The sequence below is a fragment of the Miniopterus schreibersii genome (assembly GCF_964146895.1).
Source record: "Miniopterus schreibersii genome assembly, chromosome: 4".
In the NCBI taxonomy this organism is placed as follows: Eukaryota; Metazoa; Chordata; class Mammalia; order Chiroptera; family Miniopteridae; genus Miniopterus; species Miniopterus schreibersii.
Genome location: NC_138105.1, coordinates 68,969,696 through 68,995,504, shown reverse-complemented (window position 1 = coordinate 68,995,504; position 25,809 = coordinate 68,969,696). Strand labels below are relative to the sequence as shown.

The following is a 25,809-nucleotide window of genomic DNA, read 5'->3' as shown; positions in this document are numbered from 1 at the left end:
CTGGGCGCCTCCAAGCCCAGCATAAGTAGCAGCCAGCTGCAGATCACTTTGTACTCATGACGGGTGGCCCAGGGCAGGACACAGGTGGCAGTTAACCTTGGCTTGCACCTCCCAGGAGGCCCTGTTACCAGTGATTTTGGCCACAAAATGGCACCAGTTGTTACTGATGAAGTTGGACCTCCATTCTTGAGTTTGGCAAAGAAAGAATTCAGAGTCTAGAACTCAAATTATAAGAAAAAGTTTATTCTGAAAGTTACAGTGGTAGTTAAAAGTGAGCCATAGAAGAAATGGGCTAAGGAAACAAGTTACAGAGGCAAAAGAAGGGCCCTTGGAGCTTAGGAAAGTACACTCGAAAAGATCTGAGCGGATGTGCTCTGGGGGTGAGTGAAGGGAGAGAGTGCTGGGTCCTTGTTTTGAGGGTTTTAAAGATTGGAAGTTTAGGGGAGGTCTTAGGTGAGGATCTCAATCAGCTTTATGGTGATGCATCAAAATGAGATTTATTCCCCTGACTTCCTCAGTCCTTAGGTGTGGTTGGCACAAATGGCAATAATTGAATGTTTTAATCTACCTCGAGGAGTAGGGTGATTTAAGCTATTTACCATCTGGTTAGGGAGGAGAAGTGTAAAACATTTACTCTTAAGTGTCCTTGGTTAGGGCTGGAGCATTAGAACAATGGGAGCCTAGGAGGGCTTTGAGCAGGGGTTGCTGTGACCTGATTTTCTTCTGACTGTTGTGTACATTCTAGCAACTCCACTCCCTCCCCATGGCCTTTTGTCTGGCTCATTGATAATAAGACTAATGAATATTTATTGAACACGGACTATGTGCTAGGCACTCACAACAACTCTCTGAAAGGAGTAATGTTAGAGATGAGGAAACCAAAACACAGAGAGGTGAGCCCTACATCTCCATTCTCCTCCTCAGGTTCTCTGCCATCAAGTCAGTTTCCACCCATCAGCTGAGCTGGGCCTTCTACCTCAGGACTGGTTAATTCCCCTGCAGCTCAAAACCTTCCATGGCTCCCCGCTGCCCTGGAAATGACCAAGCCCTTTAGCCTGGTATTCAAAGTCCTTTATAAAGTCAGCCTGCCTGGCAGCCTCTTCAGCCCCATCTTTCTCTTCCTCCCTCTCATCTTCAGTCCCTCCTTCATACACCAAGTTCAAGCCATCCTGGATGTCTTGCAGTCCCTCCAGCACTCCTGGGGTGCGTGTCCCTGGGCTGCTGCCTTGGCTTCACAGGTTCCCCACTCCCACCCCAGTCCAAGTTGATGAAACTCATTCACAACCCCCCCTTGTCTTGTCTTCCCAGTTGCCTGGGGTCACCCATCAAGCTTCCATCAGGACCAGGTGCAGGGTGAGCACCAAATTTATTCATCAATTCATTCATCCATTCATTCACAATAATTTCTTGAGCACCTACTGTATAGCAGTCCCTGATATAGAAACTGGGAATATCACAGTGAGCAAGACAGATACAGCCCTGGTCTTAAGCAGATGACATTGTTGGGAAGGGGAAACACTCATTTAACAAACAAACCAATAGATATGATACACAATATATTTATAAGTGTTATTGAGGGAATAAAGCAGAGTAAATATTAAAGCAAGTATCTTTGAGGAGGTGACATTTAAACACCTCTTCCAAATAAGGGTTCAAGCTATGCAGATATCTGGAGGAAGGGTGTACCTGGTAGCGGGGAAGGTCCTGAGGCAGGAGTCAACTTGGGTGTTGGACAGACACAAGAGGCTAGTGTGATTGGAATGGAGTAGGAGAGAGGGAGGAGGCAGGTGCAAGCAGTGCCAGGGCAGGCTGTGCAGGCCCCAGCTGAATGTTGAAGCAGGAACAAATGTCTGGAGCTTGGGTGTGATATTCCATGCTCTTTATCTGGGGTTAGGCCCAGTGGCCTGGGCCTGCTTGGAGACAACCCTGAGAGCAGCAGAGGCCTCAGGGTCTCAGGACTTGCAGCCTTGAATGCTCATGTACTCTGAAAATCCCTCCAGCTGCTCCAGCAAATCCTTCTTTTCCACGTCCCCATTCACCGGCCAATGCATGAGGAACGTCTCCTTGCCCAGGACATAGGTGTAACTGTGGGCAAGGGACACAGAAAGGTGAGGAGAGCCTGGTGCCCCAGAGGCATGGAGACTTCCCTGCCTGGCAGCCTCCCAGAGCCTCTAGTTCACTCACCTGGGGATTAAAAAAGTTTCCCCTTCCTCTGACTTTTTACTACCCTCTGTTGGAAAACCGAGTCTACATCTACATCTGTAATGTCTACATGAATGGCATTCCCTAGAGCTGTGCAGTGCACAGCCTGCACCTCCATTCAGTGCAGCTCTCAAACCCAAGACTCCTGCTGACAGATGCAGTAGAAATTTTGGTACCAGGGACTGGGCTGTGGTAGGGAAGGGGGCCCGGGCCTGAGTCCCCAGGGCAGGAAGCCCACACGCACTCAGATTTGATTCTCCACAGGTCTGATGTGTGGCCCATGATAAGGTATGTCTCTTGTTCTTGCAGCTCTAGGGAGTCATGGCAGGTGGCGTGGGCGACGAATTTCTTCATGGTGAGTGGCATGGCAGCAATGTCCGTGCCTGGAGGAGAGGAAGCCCAGTGTGCGATCACAGGCCTGCTATTTCCCCCCAGTGCCCCCCCCCAGTAGGGACCCACCCCCTCTCTTCGGCCACCTGGGACGTACCGCTCTTGATGATGCCTTGGAGCTGCATGTTGTAGTAGATGTAGGGGTTGGAGGCAGAGGCCTCCACAGTCTCCAGCCTGGCCTTGTACACTGGGGAAGGCAGGGCGGGAGGGCTTGTGTTGGTGCCTGGCCAGCAGGTGGGCCTCCTGCTTCCTGCCATACCAGAAACTCACCGAAGTCCACGCCTGCCTCACAGGCCGCCTCCTGGAGCTCCTCCTGCTTCAGCCACCTGTTGTCCTTCATCTGGGTCGGGCACAGTTCTGGAGGGTGAGGGGACCAGCTGCTCTGGCTGCACTGGGGGAGGGGGCTTCCTTCCGTCAGACCCCCATCCGGCCCCAGGTCTGTGGGTCTGGCCTTTCTCCAGCTTCGCGGTGCTCGCGTGTTTGTGTGTCAGTCTGTCTCTGGGTCTACTTTTCTCTCTTGGTCTCTCTCTTTCTACCTTGCTGCCTCTCTCTCTCCGCCTAAACTCAGCCCAGCCGGCACTCAGGAGGTGACAAAGGGCGCTCAGGAGGGACCCCAGCCTGGCAGCCCCGGACCGAGTGTCCCCATGACCTCACCCTCAGCACATCTGCAGACGTCTCTGTGGCAGATCTTCCGCAGGTCTGATCGCTCACTGGGAAGGTTGTAGAAGGCGCTGCACCTCCGGGCTGCGAGAGGGGCGCGTGCCTGGGTTTGGCTTGGGCCAGGCTTCGGGGATGGGGTGGGGGGGCTGGGGGCCGCCTGTCTCCGCCCCCAGCGTGTAAGTCCCCTGCAGACCCCTCCCCACCTGGCCCTGCCCGGCCACCCCTCAATAAGCCCCTCCCTTTTGAGGACCCCGCCCCTTCTTGCCCACCCGGCAGGCCACACCCACTTCTTTCCAAACTGGGTCCCAACCCCTGCCAGGGCCCCACCGCTTTGACCATCCAGGAAGGCCACGGCCCCTGTCACCACACCCTTTAGGTCCCGGCTAGGCCCCGCCCCCATGCCCGGGGTCCTCCCCGCCCCGCCCCGTGCCCCTCCCGTGCCCCGCCCCCGCCCCCCCTCTGGGCCCCGCCCTGCGCCGGCCCCTCGCGCGGGAGGCGCGTCCCCCCGGCGCCCGGCTCACAGGGCTCGTAGTAGTCATAGACCGTGACCTGGGCGGCCTGCAGGAACTCCGCCTGCAGCATCCTGTGGACGCGGAAGCCCAGCACCGTGTTTTCCTCGTGGGAGAGCTGGGGAAGGGCGTCCGCACTGAGCTGGCCCGGGCACTGACCGTGGGGCACTGCCCCCGGGGCGGCTCCTAACCGCTGACCACACGCGCGGCCTTCGCTGGGAGGCGCTGCCGTCAGATGGCATGGCCGTCTGGCAACACCGCCCAGGAGAACCTGGCTGACCGGGGTTCCCTGCCCACCAGGATGCTCACAAGCCTCACCTTATCCAGGTAAAGGACAACGGTACTGTCGCTGGATTTCGTCTTGGTCTCGTACTGGAAAGCATACATCTCCACGTCGCTGGTGAGCTGGGCACAGGGTGAAGAGTGCTAGCTAGAGACCCCCCAAGGCCCGCAGCCCTAGGAGCTCCAGGCAGTGAGGTAATCCTCAGAACTCCTAGTCTTTGTCTAATCAACCTCAGTGTTGGGGAAACTGAGGCACAATTACGGCAAGGATTTGGCTAAGGTCAGGGAGGGAGATAACCAGAAGTGACCAGGGGGCACTGGCAAGGGGTAGATTGTGCCCTGGGACAACACTGGGAGTATGGGCTATTGCCAGCGCACCCTATCCTGCTCAGCAGTGGGCAGGTGGGACCTATATTACCTGTTTGAGGTCATCATGATCTGGGTAAAAGCCGGTGAGCAGGGAAACCTCCATGATGGTCATTGTGGCCTCTCGATCACCCAGGAACCTGGGAATTTCACAGCTCGTCTCTCTTCCTCCAGCCTCCCCTCCCCCCATGCTTCCACTGCCATCATCTCTCCCATGGACCAGTGCAGTAGCCTCCTCCTGGGTCTCCCCATCACTCCTCTGCCCTCAAAAGCATACAGCTTTAACAAACAGGAATCTGATATGCCCCTTCCTTGCTTAACAACCTTTACCAAACACCTTGTCTCACCCTACCACCTCACCTTCTCCCATCCCAGCCCTCATTTGATTGCTCTTAAGTGTCAGTCTCTCTTGCCACTGGACCTTTGCACATGTTGTTCTCTCAGCCTGGAATCCTCACTTCTCCCTCTTTGCCCTGAAACATCCCTTAATTTTTGCAATCTCAGCTGATGTATCACTCCCTCTGGTAAGCCTTTTCCAGTCTGCTCGCTGGAGCATTCTCTAACTTGCCCTCCTGTAGCTTCTTGGACCTTTCCTTTGCCACATTGCATCACAGTTGTCACTTTACATTGATTCTGGGTGATTATTTGGTTATTGTCTGTCTCCCCTGGTAAGCTGTCAGCTCCACCAGGCAGGGAGGGGCTGCCTTGCTCACATCTGTGCCCCCAACTCCTAGAACAGAGCCTGACACTCAGGAGGTGCTCAGTGCATGTTTTTATCTGGGAGAGGACATTTGGGAGACAGAGCAAGACTGGACTGGGGGCTGGAGTGTTGAAAGATGATGAAGGGTGAGGAAGAGCCATGGGGCTTGCAGCCAGCTCTGGGTATCTGGGGCATGTTCATTGTCATAGAGCCCACAATCCCAGCACATGGCAGGAGGGGGCTGGATGGTAGACAAGCATGGGAGGGCAGGGTAGGAGGCAGAATGGGGGGTATGCAGGGGAGGGCAGGATGGGAGGTAAGATGAGGGGACAGGCATGAAGAGGCAGGTTTAGCTGGTTCCCACCCTCCAATTAGGACACAGGGAGAGCTGCTAAGGAATCTGGATACCAAGAAGTGAGGCCTTCTTTTCCCCCAATCCAAGATCCTGGTGCCCTGACCTTGTTTCCATCCGGAGTTGAAAGGTCTCTTTCCCTTTTTTATTTTCTGCAGAGAGAAGGCAGAAGTTTAGAGGCTGCTTAACACAGCCTCTGGAGCTAGCTTTCTGGGTTCAAATCTTGACTCTTCTGTGTGACTTAGGGCAAGTTGCTTAACCTCTCTGTGCTTTGGTTTCCTAATCTGATCATAATATTCCCAACCCACTAGGATTGTTGTAAGGATTAGGCGAGTTAATACGAGTAAAGCACTTAACACAGCATCTGATATATGCTTTATAACTGTTTATTATTATTATTATTTATTATTATTATTATTATTATTATTATTATTATTATTATTATTACATATCAAGAAATGGGGCCCAAACCAAAGCCTTAAAAGTCCTGGGCCTGGTGAGACTTGTTCCTCCTGCTCCTAGCTCCTAATGGCAGTGTCCTCTCTCCTCCTTCTTGGTCCCCCAGACTGGGAACTCTAGAATCCCACCATTTCTGATCATATCCACAGACCCCAGCATCTTCCACTGGACCAGTGCGTTCAGCTCCTCCTTAGTCTCCCAGCTCCTACCCTTGCCCTCTGCTGTCTGTTTCCCTCACAGCCACCAGAGGGAGCCTATGCAAACCCGTGCTAGGTCCTATCCCTCCTCTGCTCAGAAGCCTCTATGGCTTCCACTGCACTCTGTCCAAACACTGAAGTCCTCACCGTGGCTCACAAGCTCCTGCACCATCTGCTTCTGTCACCTCTCCAACTTTTTCTCTTAAAATTCTACCTCTTGCTTCTCTGTAGCCACACTGACCTTCTCGCTGTTCCTCAAACCATGTGAGCTCATTATTGTCTTGGGGCCTTTGCACCTGCTATTCTGCCTGCCTGGAGAGTTATTCTCTCAAATCCTTCATGGCTCACCCTCCAACTTCTTTCATGTCTCAGCTCAAATGCTACATCCTCAGAGAGTTTCTCCTGGACCTCCTCCAAGTCTGTGTCATTTCTTCCTGCTTTAGTTTATATGATACTTACAGCCAACTGCTATTATGCTAGTTATTTTTTATAATGTAGATTCATTTATGTTATAAATAAACAACAGGAGGAGAGTAATATATTTTTATTGTTGTATCATTGCTTGTCTCTCTCCACTATAGGAGAAGAGGGGATATTTTTCTTGTTTATGCCTATGTTCCCAGGGCCGGGAAACAGGGTGTGGCACATAGTAATTGTTCAATAAATATTTGCTGAATGGCTGAATAAAGCAATAAATGTGTTTATTGAACCATAGCTAAAATAAAAAATAAAAAAGAAGGATTGGGCATCCTCAGGTCCAGGCTTACCTTCCAGGGCACTGTGAAGAGTGGCATTCAGGTGATAGAGGTTGCAAGTGTCCTCCCAGGACTCTGGGGACCTGTGGTACATGGTCAGGACCTGACAAGGCAGGGAAGGTGTCAGAGCCCATCTGTACCCATTCCCTTTCCTCCTCGGTCCAGTCCTTGCCTGCCCAGGTCTCTGCCTCTGTGGGGAATTCACAGTCAAGTCTGTCCCCCTCAATCCCTGAGTGCAGTGGCCAGAATACCCTATAGAGTCTAGACCAGTTCTGTGTAACAGAATCTTCTGCAATGATGGCAATTGTCTCTGCCTGTCCTGTCCACTAGCCACCTGTGGCTACTGAGCATGTGAAATTTGGCTAGTGTGATTGAGGAAATGAATTTTAAGTTGAGTTTAATTTTAATGAATTTAAATTTAACTGAGTCTCAAGGAGAAGTGTGACATGCCCAAAGTCACACAATGATGGGAATTCAACCATGACTGTATTGCTGGAAACAAGAGAACAGGCTGCCTTAAATTTGGTGCACAAGAGGGCTGTTCTCCTGGGCCCAGGGCATGGGGCTGGAATATGTAATGGAGCTGCTGGCTCAGATATTGGGCAAGGGCGGAGTTAGCCTCTGGGGATTGGGAAACATCCTGGAGGAGACTCTTCCCTTGGTGGGGCAAGGAAGGAGACACTTCTTCAGGGACTCAGCATGGGAGGGGCAGAGGGGTCCAATGACCTCTGACCTCTACCTCCTTTGACTTTTGACTCAGCAAGTGAACAACATTTCTGACCCTCTATTTCCCCACCTGTTGCATGGGGTCTTTATTTTTACCAACTTCCCGGAGTAGGGGTGCAGTTGAAGTGTCCTTAGCTTGGTTCATAACAAGTAGCAGTGTCCTAAGTAGTAGCTAAATTTTTTTTGCTGATTTTAATCTTGTCTTGGAGCCTAGACTGTCCTCTATCCCCACCAACTAGGGGGAGCCTGGGCTCCAGCTAATGATCTCAGAGATGGGACACCCGACCTACCGAGATGGTGCCTCTCCCGCTGCCACTGGCTTTGATCTCCAAGTCATCTTGAGAAGAAAACTGACGGGAAGAGGGAGGAGGATTTGAGGACAGAGGAAGCAGCAAAACATGGCTCAAATGCAGTGGGGGGTGGGGAGGAAAGACGGTTTTACTTTTCCTTCTTGATAGAGCATTTGTGGTGTCTACTCTGTCACAAATCAACTACAACTGCTGACTCAGGCTGTGTCCTAATGTACATCTCTCCAATCTGTCCACTTTGCATTGTCTCCAAAGTTCCCCATGTGTGAAGCCCCCAGAAGACCTTCTCCCTGGTATCTGTGCATCTACTCTTGTTTCTTTCATGTATTTTTCCCTCATGAGCCAGATCAAAATTTTACAAATTCACATCCAATCACATCACCCCAGCTTAAACCTCATTGCTATTCTTGGGAGACTCCTGCCTCATGGCCTTTGCACCTACTGTTTCCTCTGCCTAGATATCCACAAGGCTCACTCTTTTCTTTCCTTAAGGTCTTTGCTCAAATATTATCTTCTTGGTGAGACCTTCCCAGCCCATCCTATCTAAAATGTCAGCTCCTTGATGTTTCCATCTCCCTTCCTGCTTATTTTTTCCTCATAGCTCTTGCACATTTAACACACTACATATTCTACTTATTTGCATCTCTTTATTGTCTGCCTTCTTCACCAAGATATAAAATTCTACAGGGACAGGGATTTTTTGTCTTGTTCAAGGCCATATTCCCAGTACCTAGAACAATGCCAGGCACACAGTAGTGCTCAATAAAGATGTATCAAATGATTGAAGGTAAGTATCACCTCCTCCATGGAGTAAGGTCATGGACATTACCTTTCTCCATACACCAGCTTATTTTCTCCTTTACATACTTATTTCTTTCCCTTGTTTTAGAAAAGCTTAAAATAGAATATATTTATTTTCTTACTTTCTTTCTTCACTGTAAATTCCATGAGAGCAGGTACCACAGATCTTTTATAATGTACCCCCACTGCTCAGGAGAATGCTTGGCACACAGCAGGTGCTCAGAAAATGTTTGTAGAATAAATGAATCAATGCATTGGCAGTATAGCCAATGGTGTGAGATAATCTTGGGGAAGGAGATTGGCAGGGACATCATTCTTGGCCTCATACCCCATGTCACCTTTGTGTGGAATTCTCGTCTGCCACTGAGTGCCTTACCTTTGCTGACCGCTGCTGGTAAGCATTGTCCTGATTGATGACCCACTCCACATCCAAGGATCTCTTTGGGGCGCTGATCTGGATGCGGAGATCCTGGGCACCCTCGAAGGGGACAGCTTGGCGGAAGCGGGTGAGGGCCTCGATGGCCACCACCGTGGTCTGAGTGTTGGGATGGGGGCCTCAGATCAGCACCACAGACAGCGCCCCGGGAGACGAGTCAGCACCACGGACAGCTCCTAGTGGGCAGCCAGTGGCAGCACCTTGGCTCGCCCCACCCGTACCCCCTCCCCCGTCCCTGCCCAGCCCCCACCCTCCTGAGGCCGGGGTCACCTGGGTGGACTTGAAGCCTCCTCCCAGCTCCCGCTTCTCCAGCAGCCACTTGGCGATGGCATGCGTCTCGTTATGCAGACCCAGCTGCAGCTTCTGCATCAGCGCGTAGGCGGTGGCCTCAATGGTGTACAGGGAGTTCCAGTCCCTGTCCTTTACTGGCCAGTAGTTTTTGTCTAGAAGATGTATGCCCACCTTGTCACCCAAATCTGGGCCCTCCTACCTAAACCTGTCCTCTCCTTGTGTCATCTGGCCCAGTTTTTCTCATCTGCGATTTTATTGAGCACTTACTTTATGTGGAGCTCTGAGGAGGCACACGGACATTGTATTTTCTGAATCACTCTAAGAGAGAGACTCTGACTATTTAGAGATGGGGAAACTGAGTTAGAAAGAAGCTTCTCCAGGTCCTTCTAGCCTCGCTGAAAGGGAGTTCTCCTAACTCCACTCCTCTTGACTGGGGGATGGAGAGGGTGGAAAGGGGCCTTTGGGGATCAGATAGGGCAGGCCATAGCAGGCAGGCCCCTCTCAACTCCCCACATTTCATGACCTTTCTATCCTTCACCATACCAAGCACTTTCCCGCTTCTGGGCCTTTCATGTGCCATTCCTTGGTCTTCCACAGAGGTGAGCCTTCCCATCTTTCATTTCAGCTGAGGAGGTCCCCTTCTCACAGAGGCCATCCCAGCCCCCCAATCCATACTTCTCTTGTCATCTCTCCCACCCATTTTGTATGTCTTTTCTCAGCACTTATCTCAATTTGTAATTCTCTATCCATTTGCCTTCTGCCTGACTCTCCCAGGCATGGTGGGAACTTTGAGGGCAGTGACTATATAAGTCTTATTCACCTCGCCTTCTCAGGGTGTGAGGTCAAGGGATGGCACACCATAGGTGTTCAATAGATGCTAAATGGTGAGTCGTGCATTGCTGGATCTGAGGTCACACAGTCTCCCTCCCCCACTCCCATGACTGTGGTTAATACACAAGTTGCTGAAGAAGTGGCCCCACACTCACTACGGCTGGCAAAGCTGTCCAGGCGGTCATTGGCTCGAGGGCTCTTGGTGAGGGCCAGGGCATAGGAGGCTATGGCTACGGCAAAGGTTTTCTGAATGTCAGGGAGGCGTCTCTCCAGGAAGCCGCGGGCTTTCTCCATGCTGGCAATCAAATTCTAGAGAGTCAGAGAGAGGAGGCTAGAGGGAGGATCAGAGGAAAAGAGTCTGGGAGTTAGAAGAGAGAGATGCACTGAGAGGGACATGAGGGTGGGGGTGATCCTTGGGTGCAGAGGATAGGGCAGGATCTGCCCTCCTCTTTGGGTCCTACCGGTATCTTGTCGCTGCACAACTCCTTCCCCTCATCCAGGGCAATCAGAACAAGAGCTGTGAGGGATACATCTGCCTCAGAGCCTCGGTAGCCACCCTGTCGATGCAGAACCACACCCATGACCCCCTTAGCATCTTGGAGACACCTTCCCCCACCTCTCCTGCCTGACCTTGCAAAGCTCCCAGATGCTCAACTCTGGGCTAAATGATGCTGAAAGCAGGATGGGGGGGGGAGAGAGAGAGAGAGGGAGGAAGGGAGGGAGAATCTTGAGATTTGCCTCTGTGGGATCTGCCTTACTAACAAGAGCTAACAGCCATAGGGAGTGCTGTGCCAAGCTTGCTACACTATCTCAGAGCATTCTTGCAGCAGCTCCATTTTATTGATAAGAAAACTGAGGGTCAGTTTAGAGAGCAGGATGCTGGGCTTGTAAGTAGGAGCCTCCATGTTGCGTGCAATGTTGAGAAAGGCAAGGAGATTTTTGTTCAGAAGTGTGCCCAGTGCCATACTGTAGGGAAGGGAGGCAAGCATAAGACTGGGCCAAATCTCCCTGTTTTTTTTTTTTTTTTTTGGGTGAAAGAAAGGTCAGGCCCCTGGATTTTCTTACACAGATGCCAACGAGAACAAAGGCATAACCTGGGGAGAAGCCACACTGATGGAGTATTTGGGGAATCCCAAGAAGTCCATTCCTGGAGCAAAAATGATCTTTGCTGGTATTAAGAAGAGTGCAGAAAGGGCAGACTTGATGGCTTATCTCAAAACAGCTACTAATGAGTAATAGTTGGCCACTGCTTTATTTATTACAAATGTCTCATGACTTTGTTATGTAGCAGAGTCAGATCAGGAATGGCTGACAGAACGTTTCTTTGGGGCAGTCCTGAGTTAAATAGTATTGGCTCGTGGTTAAATGAATGTGATCAACATTTTGAACTTTGACGGTCATTTGGGTTCAGCAAGTGTTGTCACTGGTCTCCCCTTCTAAATATATGGCTGGACTTGATTCGAAATGTTCAACTTTTTGCAGAGATGGTGAGTGCCATCTTGAAACCTGCAGGTTGGTTTCATATTTAGATTTATATAACTGGCTGTATGAATATGTTTGAATACTGAGGAAGTCCCTTCCGTCTTAGATCAGCAGGACTCACCTGTGTTTCAACTTGTGCTCATTAGCCTGTTACAGGCAAGGGCTGGCGGTGAGCTGGCCATGTCCACTTTATCTTTTTGGTCCTAACTATGCCAATTTAATGAAAATTCCTGTATCTAAACTGTTGCCCTTTACTTAATGAAAGGCATTTTAGTGTGGTTTATGGATAATATCAAATAAAGAATATTTAAAACTTCTCACATTTTCTAGATGATCTATAAGGTCAGGGTTTGTTACAGCAACCCTAGGAAACTAATACACCCCCACAGCCTCGTTCACAGGCCAATGAAGCCTGTGAGCTCTTGAATCAGGTTATGTCTCTCCCTTGCTCAGAACCCTCTAAGGCTCCCACCTCACTCAGAGGAGAAGTTCAAGTCCTTCCTGCAGGCCTCAAGGCCCTGCACAATCTGTCCCACCATCTTCCTTTCCTTACCTCCCTCTCACCCCTGCTCACTCTGTTCGAGCCACAAAAGCCTCCCTGCTGTTCCTCAAAAGTATTGGGCACAGCCCAGTCTCAGGGACTTTGCACGTGCTGTTCCCTGTGCTTAGAAGACACTTTCCCTAGTTAGTCACGTGACTTGTTCCCTCACCTCCTCAGGTTTTTGTACAAATATCATCGCATGAAATGTTCCAAAATTACACCCACATCACCTCAATTCCCCCCTTTCCTGCATCTTGCCCCATGTCACTTCTAATGTGCCATATCATTGGTGTCTACATTGTGCTTATGGCCTGTCTGCCCCTCACTAGGATGCCTACCCCATGAGGACAGGGATTTTCATCTGTTTTGTTGGCCTGGGGTCCCCAGAACTTACAGGAGCACCTGGCACATTGTAGGTGCCTGATAAAGGTTCATTGGTGGGAAGAGACTCAGATCTATGAGCTCGTGAAAGCTGCGTTTGAAACTCCTCTCTGTAGCACCTTCCTGTACCATGTCAGGCTCTTGCTCACACAGTCCTGACTCCTCAAGCCCTCCCTTCCTCTGAGGGTGCAATCTGACTTTGCTGGGTTCATTCATTCTTCCAGAGTTTTATTCAGCAAACATTTACCAACTACAACAGATTAACCTGTTTCCCTCCCTGGAAGGACTCACAGTGTAGAAAAAGCAAACCCTAAATAGACTATCTTAAATCCTTATTGAGGCCCTCAGGGGCCTGAAGGCAGGCTGGGGGTGGGGGAGGGTACCTGCATGGACGCCATGATTATGGGGCCCTTTTCCAAGAAGTGCCCGTCCTCCGCCTGCCTCTGGGTGATGATCCACTTGGCAATGTCACAGAGAGAGCTCAGGTCCACCACACTGAAGGTTGTGGTGGTGTAGGCCAGGGCGAAAACTCGGAACACGTAGCTCGTGAGCCTGTGGGGTTGGCAAGGGGTAAGTGATTACTGGGAAGGGCAGCCAAGGGGGTTCTAGGATGGGGCATCCACACTATGTGGCGTCTGCACCATGGACCACAGTGCTCCTGACTGACCCCTCATTTGTGTGGAGTGCCGCTGGCCCGCACACTGCCCGCCCCGGGACCCCGCAGCGCAGGTGCCCCCGGGCCACCAAGCCCTAGGCTGGCCCCTTGAGCCTCCTCCGGGCCAGCAGTCTCCTTACCAGGTGCTTCCCGGGTTTCCCTTGTGGATGTGGTAGGTGCCGTCTGGGCTCCGGTGGGTCAGCATCCGGGTGTATCCTGGGGAAACAGGTGGAGGCGGTCTTGCCGGGAGAATGAACGTTGGGTGTGGCTGGGAAGTTATCAGGCATAATCTGGAGGGCAGGCTGTGGCTGTGACTTGGGGACTGCATTCCCCCTAAATACAACCTGGAGGAGGGGCTTATAAACTGTATAAAGTGGGAGGGGCAGGGCCCAGACCAAGCGCTCAGAGGGATCATGGAAGGCGAAAGGGAGGAAAGGGGGTACCCTCAGGGGGCACCACCTGGGCATTTTCTTGGGGGCTCTTTTTTGGCTGCAAACTAAGGGTGTCGGTGTGTTTGCGTAGCCTCAATGAGGTCACACCTGGATGTAGTCTGGTGGGGACACCTCTCAGGTGTATTCTGAGCATGGCCGTTTGCCTGTTATCTGAAGGTTACCTGAGGGTTTGCTCTTTGAGTGCAACATCGGGGTGACAGTATCTGGGTGTCACTGGGGATTATGTTGAGAGCGCCTGAATGGAGAACTGGGGCCTGAGAGTAACTAGGAAGAGGGGGCCAATGCCCAAATTAACTCGAGGCCTCTTGTTGGAATTAGAGGCATTCACCTCTGGTTGTTACCTGCAGGTTTGGGTGTCATCCTGGGAAATGTCAGCATTCAGGTGGAACTGGGAGGGAGGCCACCACCTGGGATTATTCTGGAGTTTTCTGCCTGGGTTTCCTGGGGTTGGCACTAACTGAGTGTAACCTGGGACAGTGTCTGACTAGAACATACCATGGGGGATTGCTGCGTTGAGGGTAAACCAGGGTGTCTGTTATCAGACTGTAACATGGGAAGGGGGTCTGGGTGAAGGAATAACCTGAGGGGTGAAGGGTCACTGTTGGGGATCACCTGTGGGTTGGTATCAGGTTGTCATCTGGGAGAGGAGTCAGATTTTGGTTGTTATTGTCTGGAAGGACCCCATGGGGCCTCCCCCAAACCTGGGGGTACCCTAGTCACCCTCCCAGGGAGTCCCAGACCCTTATCAAGGTCACAGGAGGGCACCGCTCTCACCGCTGACAATGTTCTGCATCACTTGGTCCCTGTGCTCCACCCCGATTTTGCCCCACTGGCCCGTGGCATCCAGATAGCGGGCCAGGATGATCACAGGTGTCAAGCTGCTTAGCGTCTGCTCAGGGCAGCCAGTCGGGAGCCTCAGCAGCTCATGTGTTTCTCTGGCTGTCAGGCTGCCCAGGATTGTCTCTCCAAGGATGTCACCTGTCAGATGGGCAGGGTCACCTCAGGAATGGCCTACACCATCATGTCTGCCTGATCACTCCTTGGGGGCACTCTCAGCCCCTCCCGCTGCTGTGCCCAGGTGGGCCCTGGAGGAGCCAGCTCCCCTCTCTGCCTTCCCCTCCTCCCAGGAGCCAGTGGTACCCTAAGCACCTTGAACGCTGACAAACACTTCTGCCTCTGTGTTGGGCACCTTGTTCAAAAGGTCTTTTCTTGGCACCAGCTCAGTCTGGGTCCGACCTGAGCAGACACAACCTTCTGTGACGAGCAGGTTCTGGGGCTGGGGAGGTCAGAAGGCCCAGAGCACAGGAGGGGCTCTGACTGCCCACCTGGCCTGAGCCCCTCATTTAAGACCTCCCTCTGCCCTAGTATGTCCCCAGGGTTCCACATTCCCCTTGCAGACCCCACAAACCTTGTGGGTTCAGGACGATGCTATGGGATATTTTTTCTATCTTCCCCCCTTCCTGTGGGAGGCAAGGGGGAGGCAAGTTAAAAACAACAATAGCAAAAATGACAATCGCAATGACAATAGGAGGAAGCATTGCTCAGCTAGTGAGAGAACATACTCTGGAGCCCTAATATCTGGGTCCAAATCCTAGCTCGTCTGCCTCCTAGCTGTGTGGTCTCAGGCAAATTACTTAACCTCTCTGTGCCTCAGTTGTTTCATCTGTAAAAGAGAGAGAATAGTTTCTACTTCCTAGGGTTGTTCTGAGGGTTCAATGAGTTAATATTCTTAAAGTGCTACATTGTAAGGGCTAAACATGTGCTTGTTAAGAAAATAAAGTATTATCGATGGGTCATGCACGGGTCGTGTGTAATTTTCACAGCTCTCTGATTATTCGTGGGTATGATGATTACCCCCATTCTGTAAATGAGAAAATGGAGCCTGAGAAAAATTAAGTGAGTTGCTCAAGGTCACACAGCCGAGACAAGATTTGAACCCAGGCCTGACTCCAAAGTTGTGAAGTGGGGGCTCTGAGACTGAACTTTAATATTCTTCCTCTCACTTCACTCCCACCTGGGAGGCCTGTTTGTTGGTCCGGGGCCCACCTGCCCCTCCCATGATCACCCAGGGGAAGCACAGTGTGGGGTGTCCATTACCTGGACCACGAGTGTCTTCTTCACGTGGTCCTGGATGCCATAGCCCACGACCTTGACCTCCACGTCCACTTTGCCTGTCTCAAGTGGGAGAAGCACGAAAGGCACCATCTTGGAGGAGGTGGCGGGTATGACCACCACCTGGCGGGACGGGGCTCCCGGCTTCGATGCGCTGCACAGCGGCTCCTTGTGCGGGAACTCCACGCGGACCTGCGGCAGGGTGGGCGGTTAGGGGGTCCTGAGGCACGGGTGGCCCAGGACCCTAGAGTCATACTCCCCTCGTGCCCCCATCCTGAGAAGCCTGAGTAGGTGACAGCACAGCAGAGGGTTTGATAGCAAAGACCCCGCCTGAGTAGGGTTCAGACACTTTCTGCCTTTTATGTGCTGTGTGATCGCAGAAAGCCCTTTGACCTTTCTGGGCCTCAGTTTCCTCATCTCTGAAGAACAAGAATCGCACCCATCTGCTGGGGTTACTGCGAGGCTTAAATAAGAAAATCCCTTAGAAGTTTTTCAAAAAGGCCACCACTCTGCTGGCCCCTTTGAATAACGACACACTCTGTCCCCTTTATAAAACACACTGACAGGTGTTTTGGCAGGAAGGGGAGGGCCGGAGGCTTCACCTTGACCGGGCGGCTCAGGAAATTGTACAGCACAGCTTGGATCTGGACCTGCTCGTTCCTGACCACGGAAAAGGGCAGCTTAAGATCCACGAAGAATGATTTCCTAACTGTCAGCTCAAAGGGTTTCGAGACGCAGAGACCTGGAACCAGGAGGTCACGTTGAAGTTAAGCAGGAGCCCACTGTCCCGGGACTGGACGTTTCCCCGTTCTCTCAGCATTGGGCTTGTGAAGGTCACCTTGTCCAGCCTTGAGGCTGATGGCCACAAACTGCCACGTGGTCATGGAGTCTGGTATGTTCACAAGAATGTTGTGGTGGGAGGTGCTCCTGGAAGTGGCAGGGTGGGGACATCACTGAATTGGTGCTACCTGGACAGAGCCTCTGTCCAGGGGTCCTAATCACTGTGGAGGGCTCGGTGGGTCACCCCATGAGAAGCATCATCACTAGAGGGTCATCATTTTGGGGGAACCACTGGAATCTGTATTCCCATCCAGGGAGGTTGCTATCATGGCACTATGCTGAAAACTCAGTGTCACCACTGGGGGCACTGGCCATGATCGATGTCCACTGATTCAGATGTTGGCATGGGGAGGTGGTCCTACCGCGATTCACTTTTTGGCAGAGTAAATGTCCTCCAGAGCCAACTTTCTGGGAACAAGGTCCGGACAGGCAGGTCCTCCAGGAAGATGTCCTCAAAGTCCTCCTCTTCATCGGCTGCAGGGGGAGGTGTGGGCTGGGATCTCCTTTGCATCTCTCCCTTGGTCAGCCCAGCAGGCCCTTTAGAATGGTCCTCCCATCCAGTTTCCCCATGGCCCCTATGTCCCCCCGTAACCCATCCCATGGCACTCCTTGCCTTTTGGTAGAGGCCCCCAACCCCCTGCTTCCTGCCGTGTCCCCCTCACTTGTTCCCAGAAGCAGCTGATCCTCCCGGTCCTCCCGAGTCAGGGTCTCGGACAGATGGCAGCAACTCAGGAAAGCAGCGACACAGGCTGACCCATGGCGGACATGCCGGGCCCTCTCCTTGCACGACAGCCCCACAGGGTTCTCCTGGAGCCCAGCCTTGCAGCACTTTTGCTCCAGCTCTGTCTTGAACTTGCTCACTGCGGGCCAGAGTCAGAAGGACAAAGAGGGGCTGGGCAAGGTCTGAGGAGGCTGGGAGCAGCCACCTCGATGCGTGTAGACTTGGCCTTGATTTAGCCATAACCCTCGCAGATGCTGGTCCTGGCACTTTGCCTGTGTCTTCCTCCTAAAACTTCACATTGAACCCATATTGGGGGTTCTGATCGGGAAGCTGAGTGACAGAGAGGCCAATCACTGGCCTAGGGTCACACACCTCACAGCGGCAGAGCTGGGCCCAGGATCCATGCTACTGCTGCTTCCCCTCCCCTCCCCCTCCTTCCTCCCCTTTTCCTCCCTTTGACAGGGATCGGTGAGGCCATGCCACTCACAAGAGATGCCACTTGGGCTCCCAATTTTCATTATGTATTTTAAAAACATAAAGCTCGCTGTAAGGCATGATGTCAAGTTGAATGCTTCTAAATCAGCAGACCGAAGGAATGCACTTACAGAGAAAATTAGACCCACTGACAAACGTATTGTCCACCATATAACACGGTTAGAACATCTGTAGTTAAATAACATAACTGATCATTACCATAAATAAAACAACAGTTCATATTATAAACTTCCCCCAGAAGGTTAGCATGATTTTTGATATTGAAATTAGAGTTAGGGTTTTAATCTAGATTTTTACTGGATTTTGCTTTTATTTGGATCCACCAAGTCCTTAGCCCTGCTCAAAGAGACAGAAAACTCTAGCACTCCTGGGATACATGCTCCCCACGCCCACCAGGGCGCCTCCGTCTTCCTCGGACTCCAGGCTCAGGGTGGGTGTTACCCGCTGGCACGCAGCACCCGGTCCTCCTCTTGTCTGCATTCCCCCCTGTGTCACAGACGCCTGACACCCAAAAGCTGTTTCCCAGACTCTCTCGCTGCTAGAGTTCTGGATGGGATTGGATTCTGCCCCTGAAATGCTCCTGTGAAATAGAAACAGGGGCCACTCCCCCCGCAGCAGTGGTAGCTAATGAGTGGGCCTCAGTCTGTGTGTCTGTTTAATGGGAAAGATTCCACGTTCCACTCTCAAGCCACCAGCCTCATGAGGAGTGTCAGCAGAAGTTTCCTGAGATTTCACGCATTGCAAGACCTGCAGTGGGGTGATCCTGAGTCCCAACAAGCAGCCTTCAAGCTTCCACTCCTATAGCCCAGTCAAATAATTTTGAAAGCACAGAACTCCTACGATTAAATCCCCCCTCCCTGCTTGAAGTACCTAGAATGGTTTCAGTTTTCCGGCTTAGGCCATGATGAATACAGTGGGTTAGGGGGCCAAGAGGGGCACATCCAGCTTTAGCTCTGACCTGCATTCCTCTTGGTCTCCAGGCTCTTCAGGGAGCGGCGGCGGCGGCTGGGCGGGGGGCTCTGGGGGCAGTGCCAGTCTGGGGGTCAGAGGGGAGAATGACAGTTTTCAAGGTCATATCAATATCAACACCCCTGATGAAGGTAATTAGGTGCTCACTGTATGCCCAGTGCTTTATGTGCATCACTTCATTTAACTCTACGGGTACCTCCGATTCAAGATTCACCCCCTAAAGGTTACGCGGCCTTCAACAAGTCACAAGCTGTCTGGGTGTTTCTTTCCCCAGACAGCGATAAATATCTATTTATCGCTGAAAGAACACACTCCTAGTTGTCCCCAGTGTCCATTCTCCTTCCCTCATCTGTGGCAACTAACCCTCCATCTTTATGTCTCACTCAGAATGAAGAGCACGTTTCCCAGCTTCCCTCGCACCTGCCGGGGCCCTGTGACTGAGATCCGGCCAGTGCGACAGAAGCGTCCTCTCATCCCCTTCCCTTCACCCTGCTGCCTGGAATGAGGCTCTGATGAGGCGTCAGCTCCGAATACGACGGCAGGACAAGCTAGAAGGAACCTGAGTCCCAGAATGGCCTCCAGGTGCGTAGAGTGAGAAATAAACTTCTATCTTATTTAAGCTACTATTATCTTTATCTCTGACACACATGGACAAATTGATATCTTAACTAACACAGAGTGACACTTGTATTGTTACCCCCATTTTATGGACAGAGAAATTGAGACTCAGAGAAGAAATGTGACTGGCCCATGGTGAGTGTCAAGATCCTGGATTTTAGTCTGTCTGTTTGATGCCAGACCCCGTGTTCTTAACCACTAGACAGTGTTGCCTCCATTCCTGCCACCCTCCTGTCCCCCCCTGTCCCCTGCCTGTACCTGAGCTTGCCAGGGTGTCCATCCCTGTGCTCATCTTCAGGTCCAATCCAGCGTCCTTGAACACGGCAAGCCTGTCTTTCCCACTGCCTGCTGTGCAGCCAATGTCATGCTCCTCCACCACATCCCAGACCTGGGGGTCCAGAGAGGAACCTGCATTTGGAGGCTGTGTGTCCCTCCAGGAAAGGCGCAGCAGTGCGCTGTAATCGCTAGCTCAAGCAACAATTCTCACACTATCTCCCATTTATTGAGCCCTTACCACCTGCCAGTCTCTATACTGTGCACTAGCTACTTGAATCTTTGCAATCGATGTTGTTCTTTTTACAGTTGAAGAAGCTGAAACTCCAGCTAGAATGTCCAGGCAATATTTTGACCCCAAATCCACATGTTCTCACCTTCTTCTGTGTGAGCTTGTGTTTGCTGTTCAAGACATAGACAGCCTTGTCCACGGCCACCAGCCCCACTGTGGCCTCTGCATCACCTGTCACCTTTATTTCCACCTGATTGTTGGGCTCCAAAGAACTGTAGGATTCTTCACTATTTAAGCCAACCTTCAGCTGAGCCAGGAAAAAGAGGTATGTCATCAAAAGGGGCTTCTGGGCTTCCCCAAGTCTACTTTCAGGTTCCCTACAACTCTGATGGAGCATTAGGGAACTCCACCAGGCCAATCCCAACTCCACACATTTACTTGCGTCATCTCCACTCCCTAGTCAAGCTTTTAAAGCCACATCTCTTCCTCTTACACTCACCTGCCCCTAGGCTGGGAGCCCTTGAACTTGGACAGACCCTCTCCCAAAATTTATGATGGCGATGTACAACTTCAGGGAGTTTGGCTCACCGTCCCCATGCATCTGTCATTCACATCGATCCATATGGAATCGGTCACCAGTTCAGGGTCCTGGCCTGTTCCTCTGGGCAGTAAATAAAAGGCCACGATGCGGAAGGAGGGCAGCATCTCTGAAGTCACTTCAATAATGGTTGACGTGTAGATACTCCCATGACTTTTTAACTGATGTTTGGCAGACACAATCTGACCCTTACTCAGGACCTTAAAAATAAGGGAGGCCAAGGATGAGAAAGGTAGGGCCAGCCCACAGGAGAGGTCTTCAGCCCCTTTGCTTCAGTTCCTTGGCCTGAGCCCACCCCGGATGGTTCCCACCTTCATGCCATTGTTCATAGTTCCTCCAACTCAGCTAGCCAAGACTGTTCCAGGGAAAGAATTCCTTGGCTCAAGCCCTGGTCCTCAGTCCCTCACCAGGATGGTGAAGTGAGTGATCTGCTCCTGGGTTGCAGGGTTCTGATGCCTTGTGTTGAGGTTCAGCTGGAGGTTGCTGCCAACTTCTGTGGCAAGCATCTTCACATCGATGTGCAGGAAGTTCCCTGACCCATTCTGAGTTGAGTAAGGCAAGGCCGTCATCCTGGCTGATGCCTGATCCTCTGGCCGAAGGTCTGCATCAGTTTGCACCTGGGGAGATGGACGGGCAGCTAATTCTCAATCCTTTCACTTACCACAACCCCACCACTTCTGCCCCATCAGGTTGGTACCAGGATAGGGAGCTGCTCCAGATTTGCATCTGTGTTGATGGTCAGAGTGGCCACCCCATCGTCTGAGGTGTACACTTTGTGATTTTTGCAGCGAACGAGGACTTTGGAAGCTGGGGACCCATCAGGATTGGAGACGAAGACCTGGGGTGGAACATGGGGTGAGAAAAAGGACAGGCGTGGGGGTGGCCTGGCGTGAGAGGTGGGAGCTGTGAACGCGACCTGGATAGGACTGCCTTGTAGAGCTGTGTGTTGTGCACTGAGCAACACCAGGGATACCATTCATACCAGTCTTTATGAGTGGCACCCCGAAGACGGCTGCAGTGCACAACCATAGGTGGTGGCCCTGGGTACTGATGCGCCCGTGGGGGGAGGATAGCGTGGAACTGGGGGAGGAGAAGGGAAGAGGAGACATGGAGGGCTTGAGGGAAAGCAGAGTAGGACTGATACTAAAGTAATGCCCATCAGACATCTCAAGGTCACCCCAAATGAATGTAGGAGAAAACAGCATGCCTGCTGTGCAAAGGTAGGCTCAAGATAAACTCCCGAGTACCAGGTTCCAGCCTGACTGTGACTCCTAAGCCCCCAGAGAGGCGTTGTGGAGCCATCACTGTGCTTTGGGGAGACCTGGGTAAAGATTTGAGGAAACCTTGGGACTAATCTGGGGGGCATGATAGACTCAGCTCTCAGAAAGATGAGTTGTGGGGGGCAGGTGAGTCCAGTGTGGGTTTTTATTTTCTGAATGGGCGTTGTTTGAGGGTGAGGCCCCTGAGTCCTTGGGTGGAGTGAACCCAGACCCTGACCCTAAAATGGAAGGGCATCCCAGGCTTGAAATACTGGGGTGTCCTGATGAACTTGATGTTGTATGGGCTCTGGACGATCTTCACCCCTGAGGTCTCGGCCTGGACCATCTCGCCCCCTGTGGAGACAGGAGGAACATGAGGTTTGCAGAGCAGGTTTAATTTCTTGGGTGAGCGGCAGGGCTGCTGGTATGGGGGGCCCATCTTGGTGATGACAAGGAAAGACAGTAACACAATTTCAGCTCCTGCCAGCCCTTCTGGCATTTTCCTATTTCTCTGATGAGGAAACTGAGGCAGGAGTTTGCCTCAGGTCACGTGGGCAGAATGTCTGGGCTGGGAAGGAACACACTGTCCTGAACTCAGCCATGGGCCTGGGTGAGGGTGGCACCTGAGGAGAACACGGTGACGTTGACAAAGATTGAGGCCCCTATGAAGTCCTCTTCTGGGCCTTGGAATGCAGCCATCAACATGTCCTTCTGGAGGGAGATGTGGCCCTGGCCTTTAGAGATCTGCTCTCAGGGCAGGAGAGAGGAGAGGAGATGGTTTCTTGGGGGAAGTGAAGGAGGATTGGGGGCAGGGGAGGCTGGGGAGAGGTCCGGACTTGGTCACCTCCACCCTCTGCAGGGAACTTTGAATGGAAATCCGGCGGGAATCCAACGTCACCCCGAAGATGGCCAGGGCGTGTCCGTCCACCGGCTTGTTGAATATGTACCTGGGGGATAAAGAGCTGTTCCACTGGCTCTGAAGCACCCGCGCAACCCCACGTGGCTGCAGAGATGGCCCGTCCATCTCCCAGGGCTGCAATGATGGCTGTGTAACTTTGGGAGGGGCAGAGGTGGCCTCTGGAAACTTCAATGGTTTCATTGCTGACCCACAAAATCCTGGGAGGTGGCAAGTATGTCACATAAGGCCTGTTGGGTTGTAGGTGTGGCTTGTGCAACCTCATGAGATGGTAGAGGTAGTTTGTACAACCATATGGAGCCACACAGAAGTCTGGACAAGCCATGGGGTGGCAGAAGTGGCCTGTGCAGCGTGGTAAAGCTTCAGGAATGATCTGTATAATGTTAAGAAGTGGAAGACACAGCCCTTAGAAGCTTAGCTGGACAACATAGCCTATACAACCTCACAGAGCTGTGGAGATGCTCAGCAAATCCCGTAAGGCAGCAAATATGGCATTTGCAATGTCATAGTTCTGCAGAGATGATCTGGATAATCTCACAAGACGCCGAAGGTGCCTGTGCCACCTTGTGGACCTTCAGAGATGGCCCGAGCCATGAGATGTGGTACACTCCACTGGGTGGACAAGGTGGCCTGTACAATGCCAGAGCCTGAAGGGATGGCCTGCCCAGCCTCACAGGTGGCAGGCGTGGTCTGTACAACCTCATTGGACAATGTGGGTGACCAAGAATATCTCAGGGGTGTCAGAAAGTGCCTTTATTATACCCCAAGTGCTATAGAAGTGGCCTGCTTCTTACTATCCTTCAGTTTCTTGGTGTCCTTGATCCTCTGGCCGGGCTAAGAGTAAGGGCACTCACCAGGCTTGGATTTCCACACTCAGAGCTTCATTACTGAGGTAGAAGAAGGTCTTCTTTGGGATCAGCCGGACCTCAAAAGAAGGAAGCACTGGGTGGGATAAAAGGCAGTGGACACCCTCAGCAATTCACCATCCTCCCCTTCCCCTCCCTGTCTTGCTCCATCCCTGGTGACTCTGGCACACATGGCCCAAGGGCTGGTACACGTGGCCCTGTTCACCAGCACCCAGCTCAGGCCCTGGCACACAGCAGGTGTGCCGCAAGGCCTCCTTTGAGTCTCCAGCCCTGTTTCTGGCGTGTCCCGCCCCGCCCCCCCTCACACCCTGCTCACCATACTCCTTCACGTCAAAGGCTGCTTTGAACTTCTGCTTGGTTGCACTTTGGTAACTGGCTTCAATGCGCCAGGTCCCGAGACTGAGGCACAGAAAGTTGGGAGGGATGGAGACTGAGGAGACCCTCCCTCCCTCCCTTCCTCCATCCCTGGGGCTTCCCAGTAGGGCACCTGATGAGCTCTGGGAGGTGGAAGGAGCTTGAGTAGAAACCTTCCTTGGCCAGCAGATCCTGGCTGATCACAGTGATCCCTTCTGGGTTCTGCAGAGACAGGGGGTAGGTGGTTCATGCCCCCAGGCCCCCAGCACCTGATATAACCCCAGAGCCTGGGATCCACCCTGCCAACAAGAGAGGCCACCTTGATGTCCAGAGTGAATGTCCTGGTCACAGGATCCATCTTGTGGTTCACAGTGAACACCCGGTACTGAACTGGAGGAGGGAAGGCTGAGTGTTGGACAGAGTTTGGGGAGGGGGTGAATTCACTCTAATCTTGGGCAGTGCGGAGACCTTGGCAGGTGGAATATGTGGGGCACTGGGGGAGGCTGGGGGTGAGAGTCGACATTTGCCTCAGGCCAGGTGCTCAGAGGCTGTACCTATGTGCTCGGGGGTGTAGATGGTCTTGTCTGTCTGGATGAAGATGTAGCCAGCGTGGGGGGCCACCAGCACAAGCTTCTCCATGGACGAGGGGGTGGAGGCAGGCGCCCAGGTTGCCCGGATGATGACATACTGCTGCCCTGGTTGTGGGGGGTATACCAGGCTCTCGGGAATCTGGGGAGAGATGCCCACACTCCTCAGGCCCTGCTGGGCTCTCCACCCCTGGGAGCAGAGCCGTGGGCCAGATCTTGGGAGAAGCAACTGAACGGAGGCTCTCTGGCTCTGCTTTTGGGAGCCAGGTGGCCCTGTGTGGCTGTGCAGTTTCCTCCCGCACAGGGACATTCCTCCCAGGGGAGATGTAATCCAGTCCATGCTCAGTTTTCCAGGTCACCAGCAGAGGGCGCCTTTTTATTAATTAGCACAGAGGCATCATATAGGCTAATCGTGGACCTTCTTGGAGCCCAGATTTAAGGGATTTTGGCTTTTTAAATGGACAGAGCATAAGAGGAGCACTAAATATATCCAAGCCCTGCATCTATTCCCTAGTATCTCTTGTGGGAAGTCCCGCTAGAGTCTGCCCCTCTCCACTCTTGCTGCTGGCCCAGAGCCTCCCTTTGTGGCCAGCCATCCTGGCCTGTCGCCTACCATCACGGATGCCTGGTTCATAAAGTGGTTTTCTGGTGAGAGAATGAGCTGGCTTCTGGCCACCTCCGTCTTCTTCATGGGGAAGTCCCACACAGTGAGGTTCACCTTGAGGGTCCCCGTAAGGGGCTGCCTGGAGTCCGAGTGAGCTTGCACGTGGATGTTCTCAGGACTGCTGACCCGCAGGACTCGGGGGGTCACCAGGATGTACCTGCCAGTAGACAAACACAGGCACAGGGGGACTCCAATGGGGGAGACAACAGCAGAGACAGATGGGGTCCTATGCAGGGAGTCATGAGGAAAACAGATGTGTAGGCAGTTAGAAGGTTCCCCTCGGTTTCCCAGACTCACAGTGGCTCAGCATGGGTGAGGGGGATCCCCAAGAGGAACAGAATCAACCCCAGGGACCAGGGCACGTCCATGGCAGTGGGAGAATGATGTGGGGCCACTGGCCACAGATGCCTGTCCTCTTGTCTGCCCTTGCTCTGGTCTGTTTGCCTTGGCCTGTCCTGGCTTAGTTAATATCTAAACGGATATGGGAGGGGATCCCCATAAACCCAATGGGAGCAGAGCGGGCTGCTCC

The 25,809-nt window shown here is 52.4% G+C and overlaps 1 protein-coding gene and 1 pseudogene across 3 annotated transcripts; one reads left to right on the top strand and one right to left on the bottom strand.

Annotated features, from left to right (window-relative positions):
• Positions 1–1,539: 1,539 nt before the first annotated feature.
• Positions 1,540–25,716, bottom strand: LOC308556808 (complement C3-like). Of its 2 annotated transcripts, XM_081136428.1 has the most exons (41): positions 25,578–25,716; positions 25,230–25,437; positions 24,584–24,758; positions 24,349–24,419; positions 24,163–24,251; positions 23,992–24,074; positions 23,664–23,751; positions 22,738–22,840; positions 22,517–22,637; positions 22,132–22,247; positions 21,332–21,472; positions 21,042–21,251; positions 20,625–20,834; positions 20,182–20,343; positions 19,790–19,919; positions 18,903–18,980; positions 17,391–17,588; positions 17,091–17,202; positions 16,727–16,815; positions 16,491–16,630; positions 15,874–16,080; positions 15,185–15,236; positions 14,926–15,012; positions 14,551–14,754; positions 13,465–13,540; positions 13,053–13,221; positions 10,727–10,822; positions 10,421–10,574; positions 9,414–9,586; positions 9,084–9,242; positions 7,889–7,948; positions 6,885–6,975; positions 5,568–5,613; positions 4,462–4,549; positions 4,080–4,166; positions 3,774–3,879; positions 3,247–3,336; positions 2,863–2,949; positions 2,690–2,779; positions 2,447–2,585; positions 1,540–2,085 (listed from the first exon to the last, which is right to left on the bottom strand). In XM_081136428.1, the coding sequence occupies exons 1-41, from the start codon at positions 25,646–25,648 to the stop codon at positions 1,953–1,955; spliced, it is 4,989 nt and encodes a 1,662-aa protein (XP_080992554.1). In that variant the 5' UTR covers positions 25,649–25,716; the 3' UTR covers positions 1,540–1,952. The 2 variants fall into 2 exon arrangements, with proteins under 2 accessions (XP_080992554.1, XP_080992555.1); XM_081136429.1 differs by lacking the exons at positions 24,163–24,251; positions 24,349–24,419; positions 24,584–24,758; positions 25,230–25,437; positions 25,578–25,716 and having other exon boundaries at positions 23,664–23,734; positions 23,992–24,043.
• On the top strand, positions 10,931–11,501 carry LOC308555609 (cytochrome c pseudogene; annotated as a pseudogene). The gene is made up of 2 exons: positions 10,931–10,942; positions 11,093–11,501. The product of its transcript is annotated as a cytochrome c pseudogene (transcript).
• Positions 25,717–25,809: the final 93 nt, after the last annotated feature.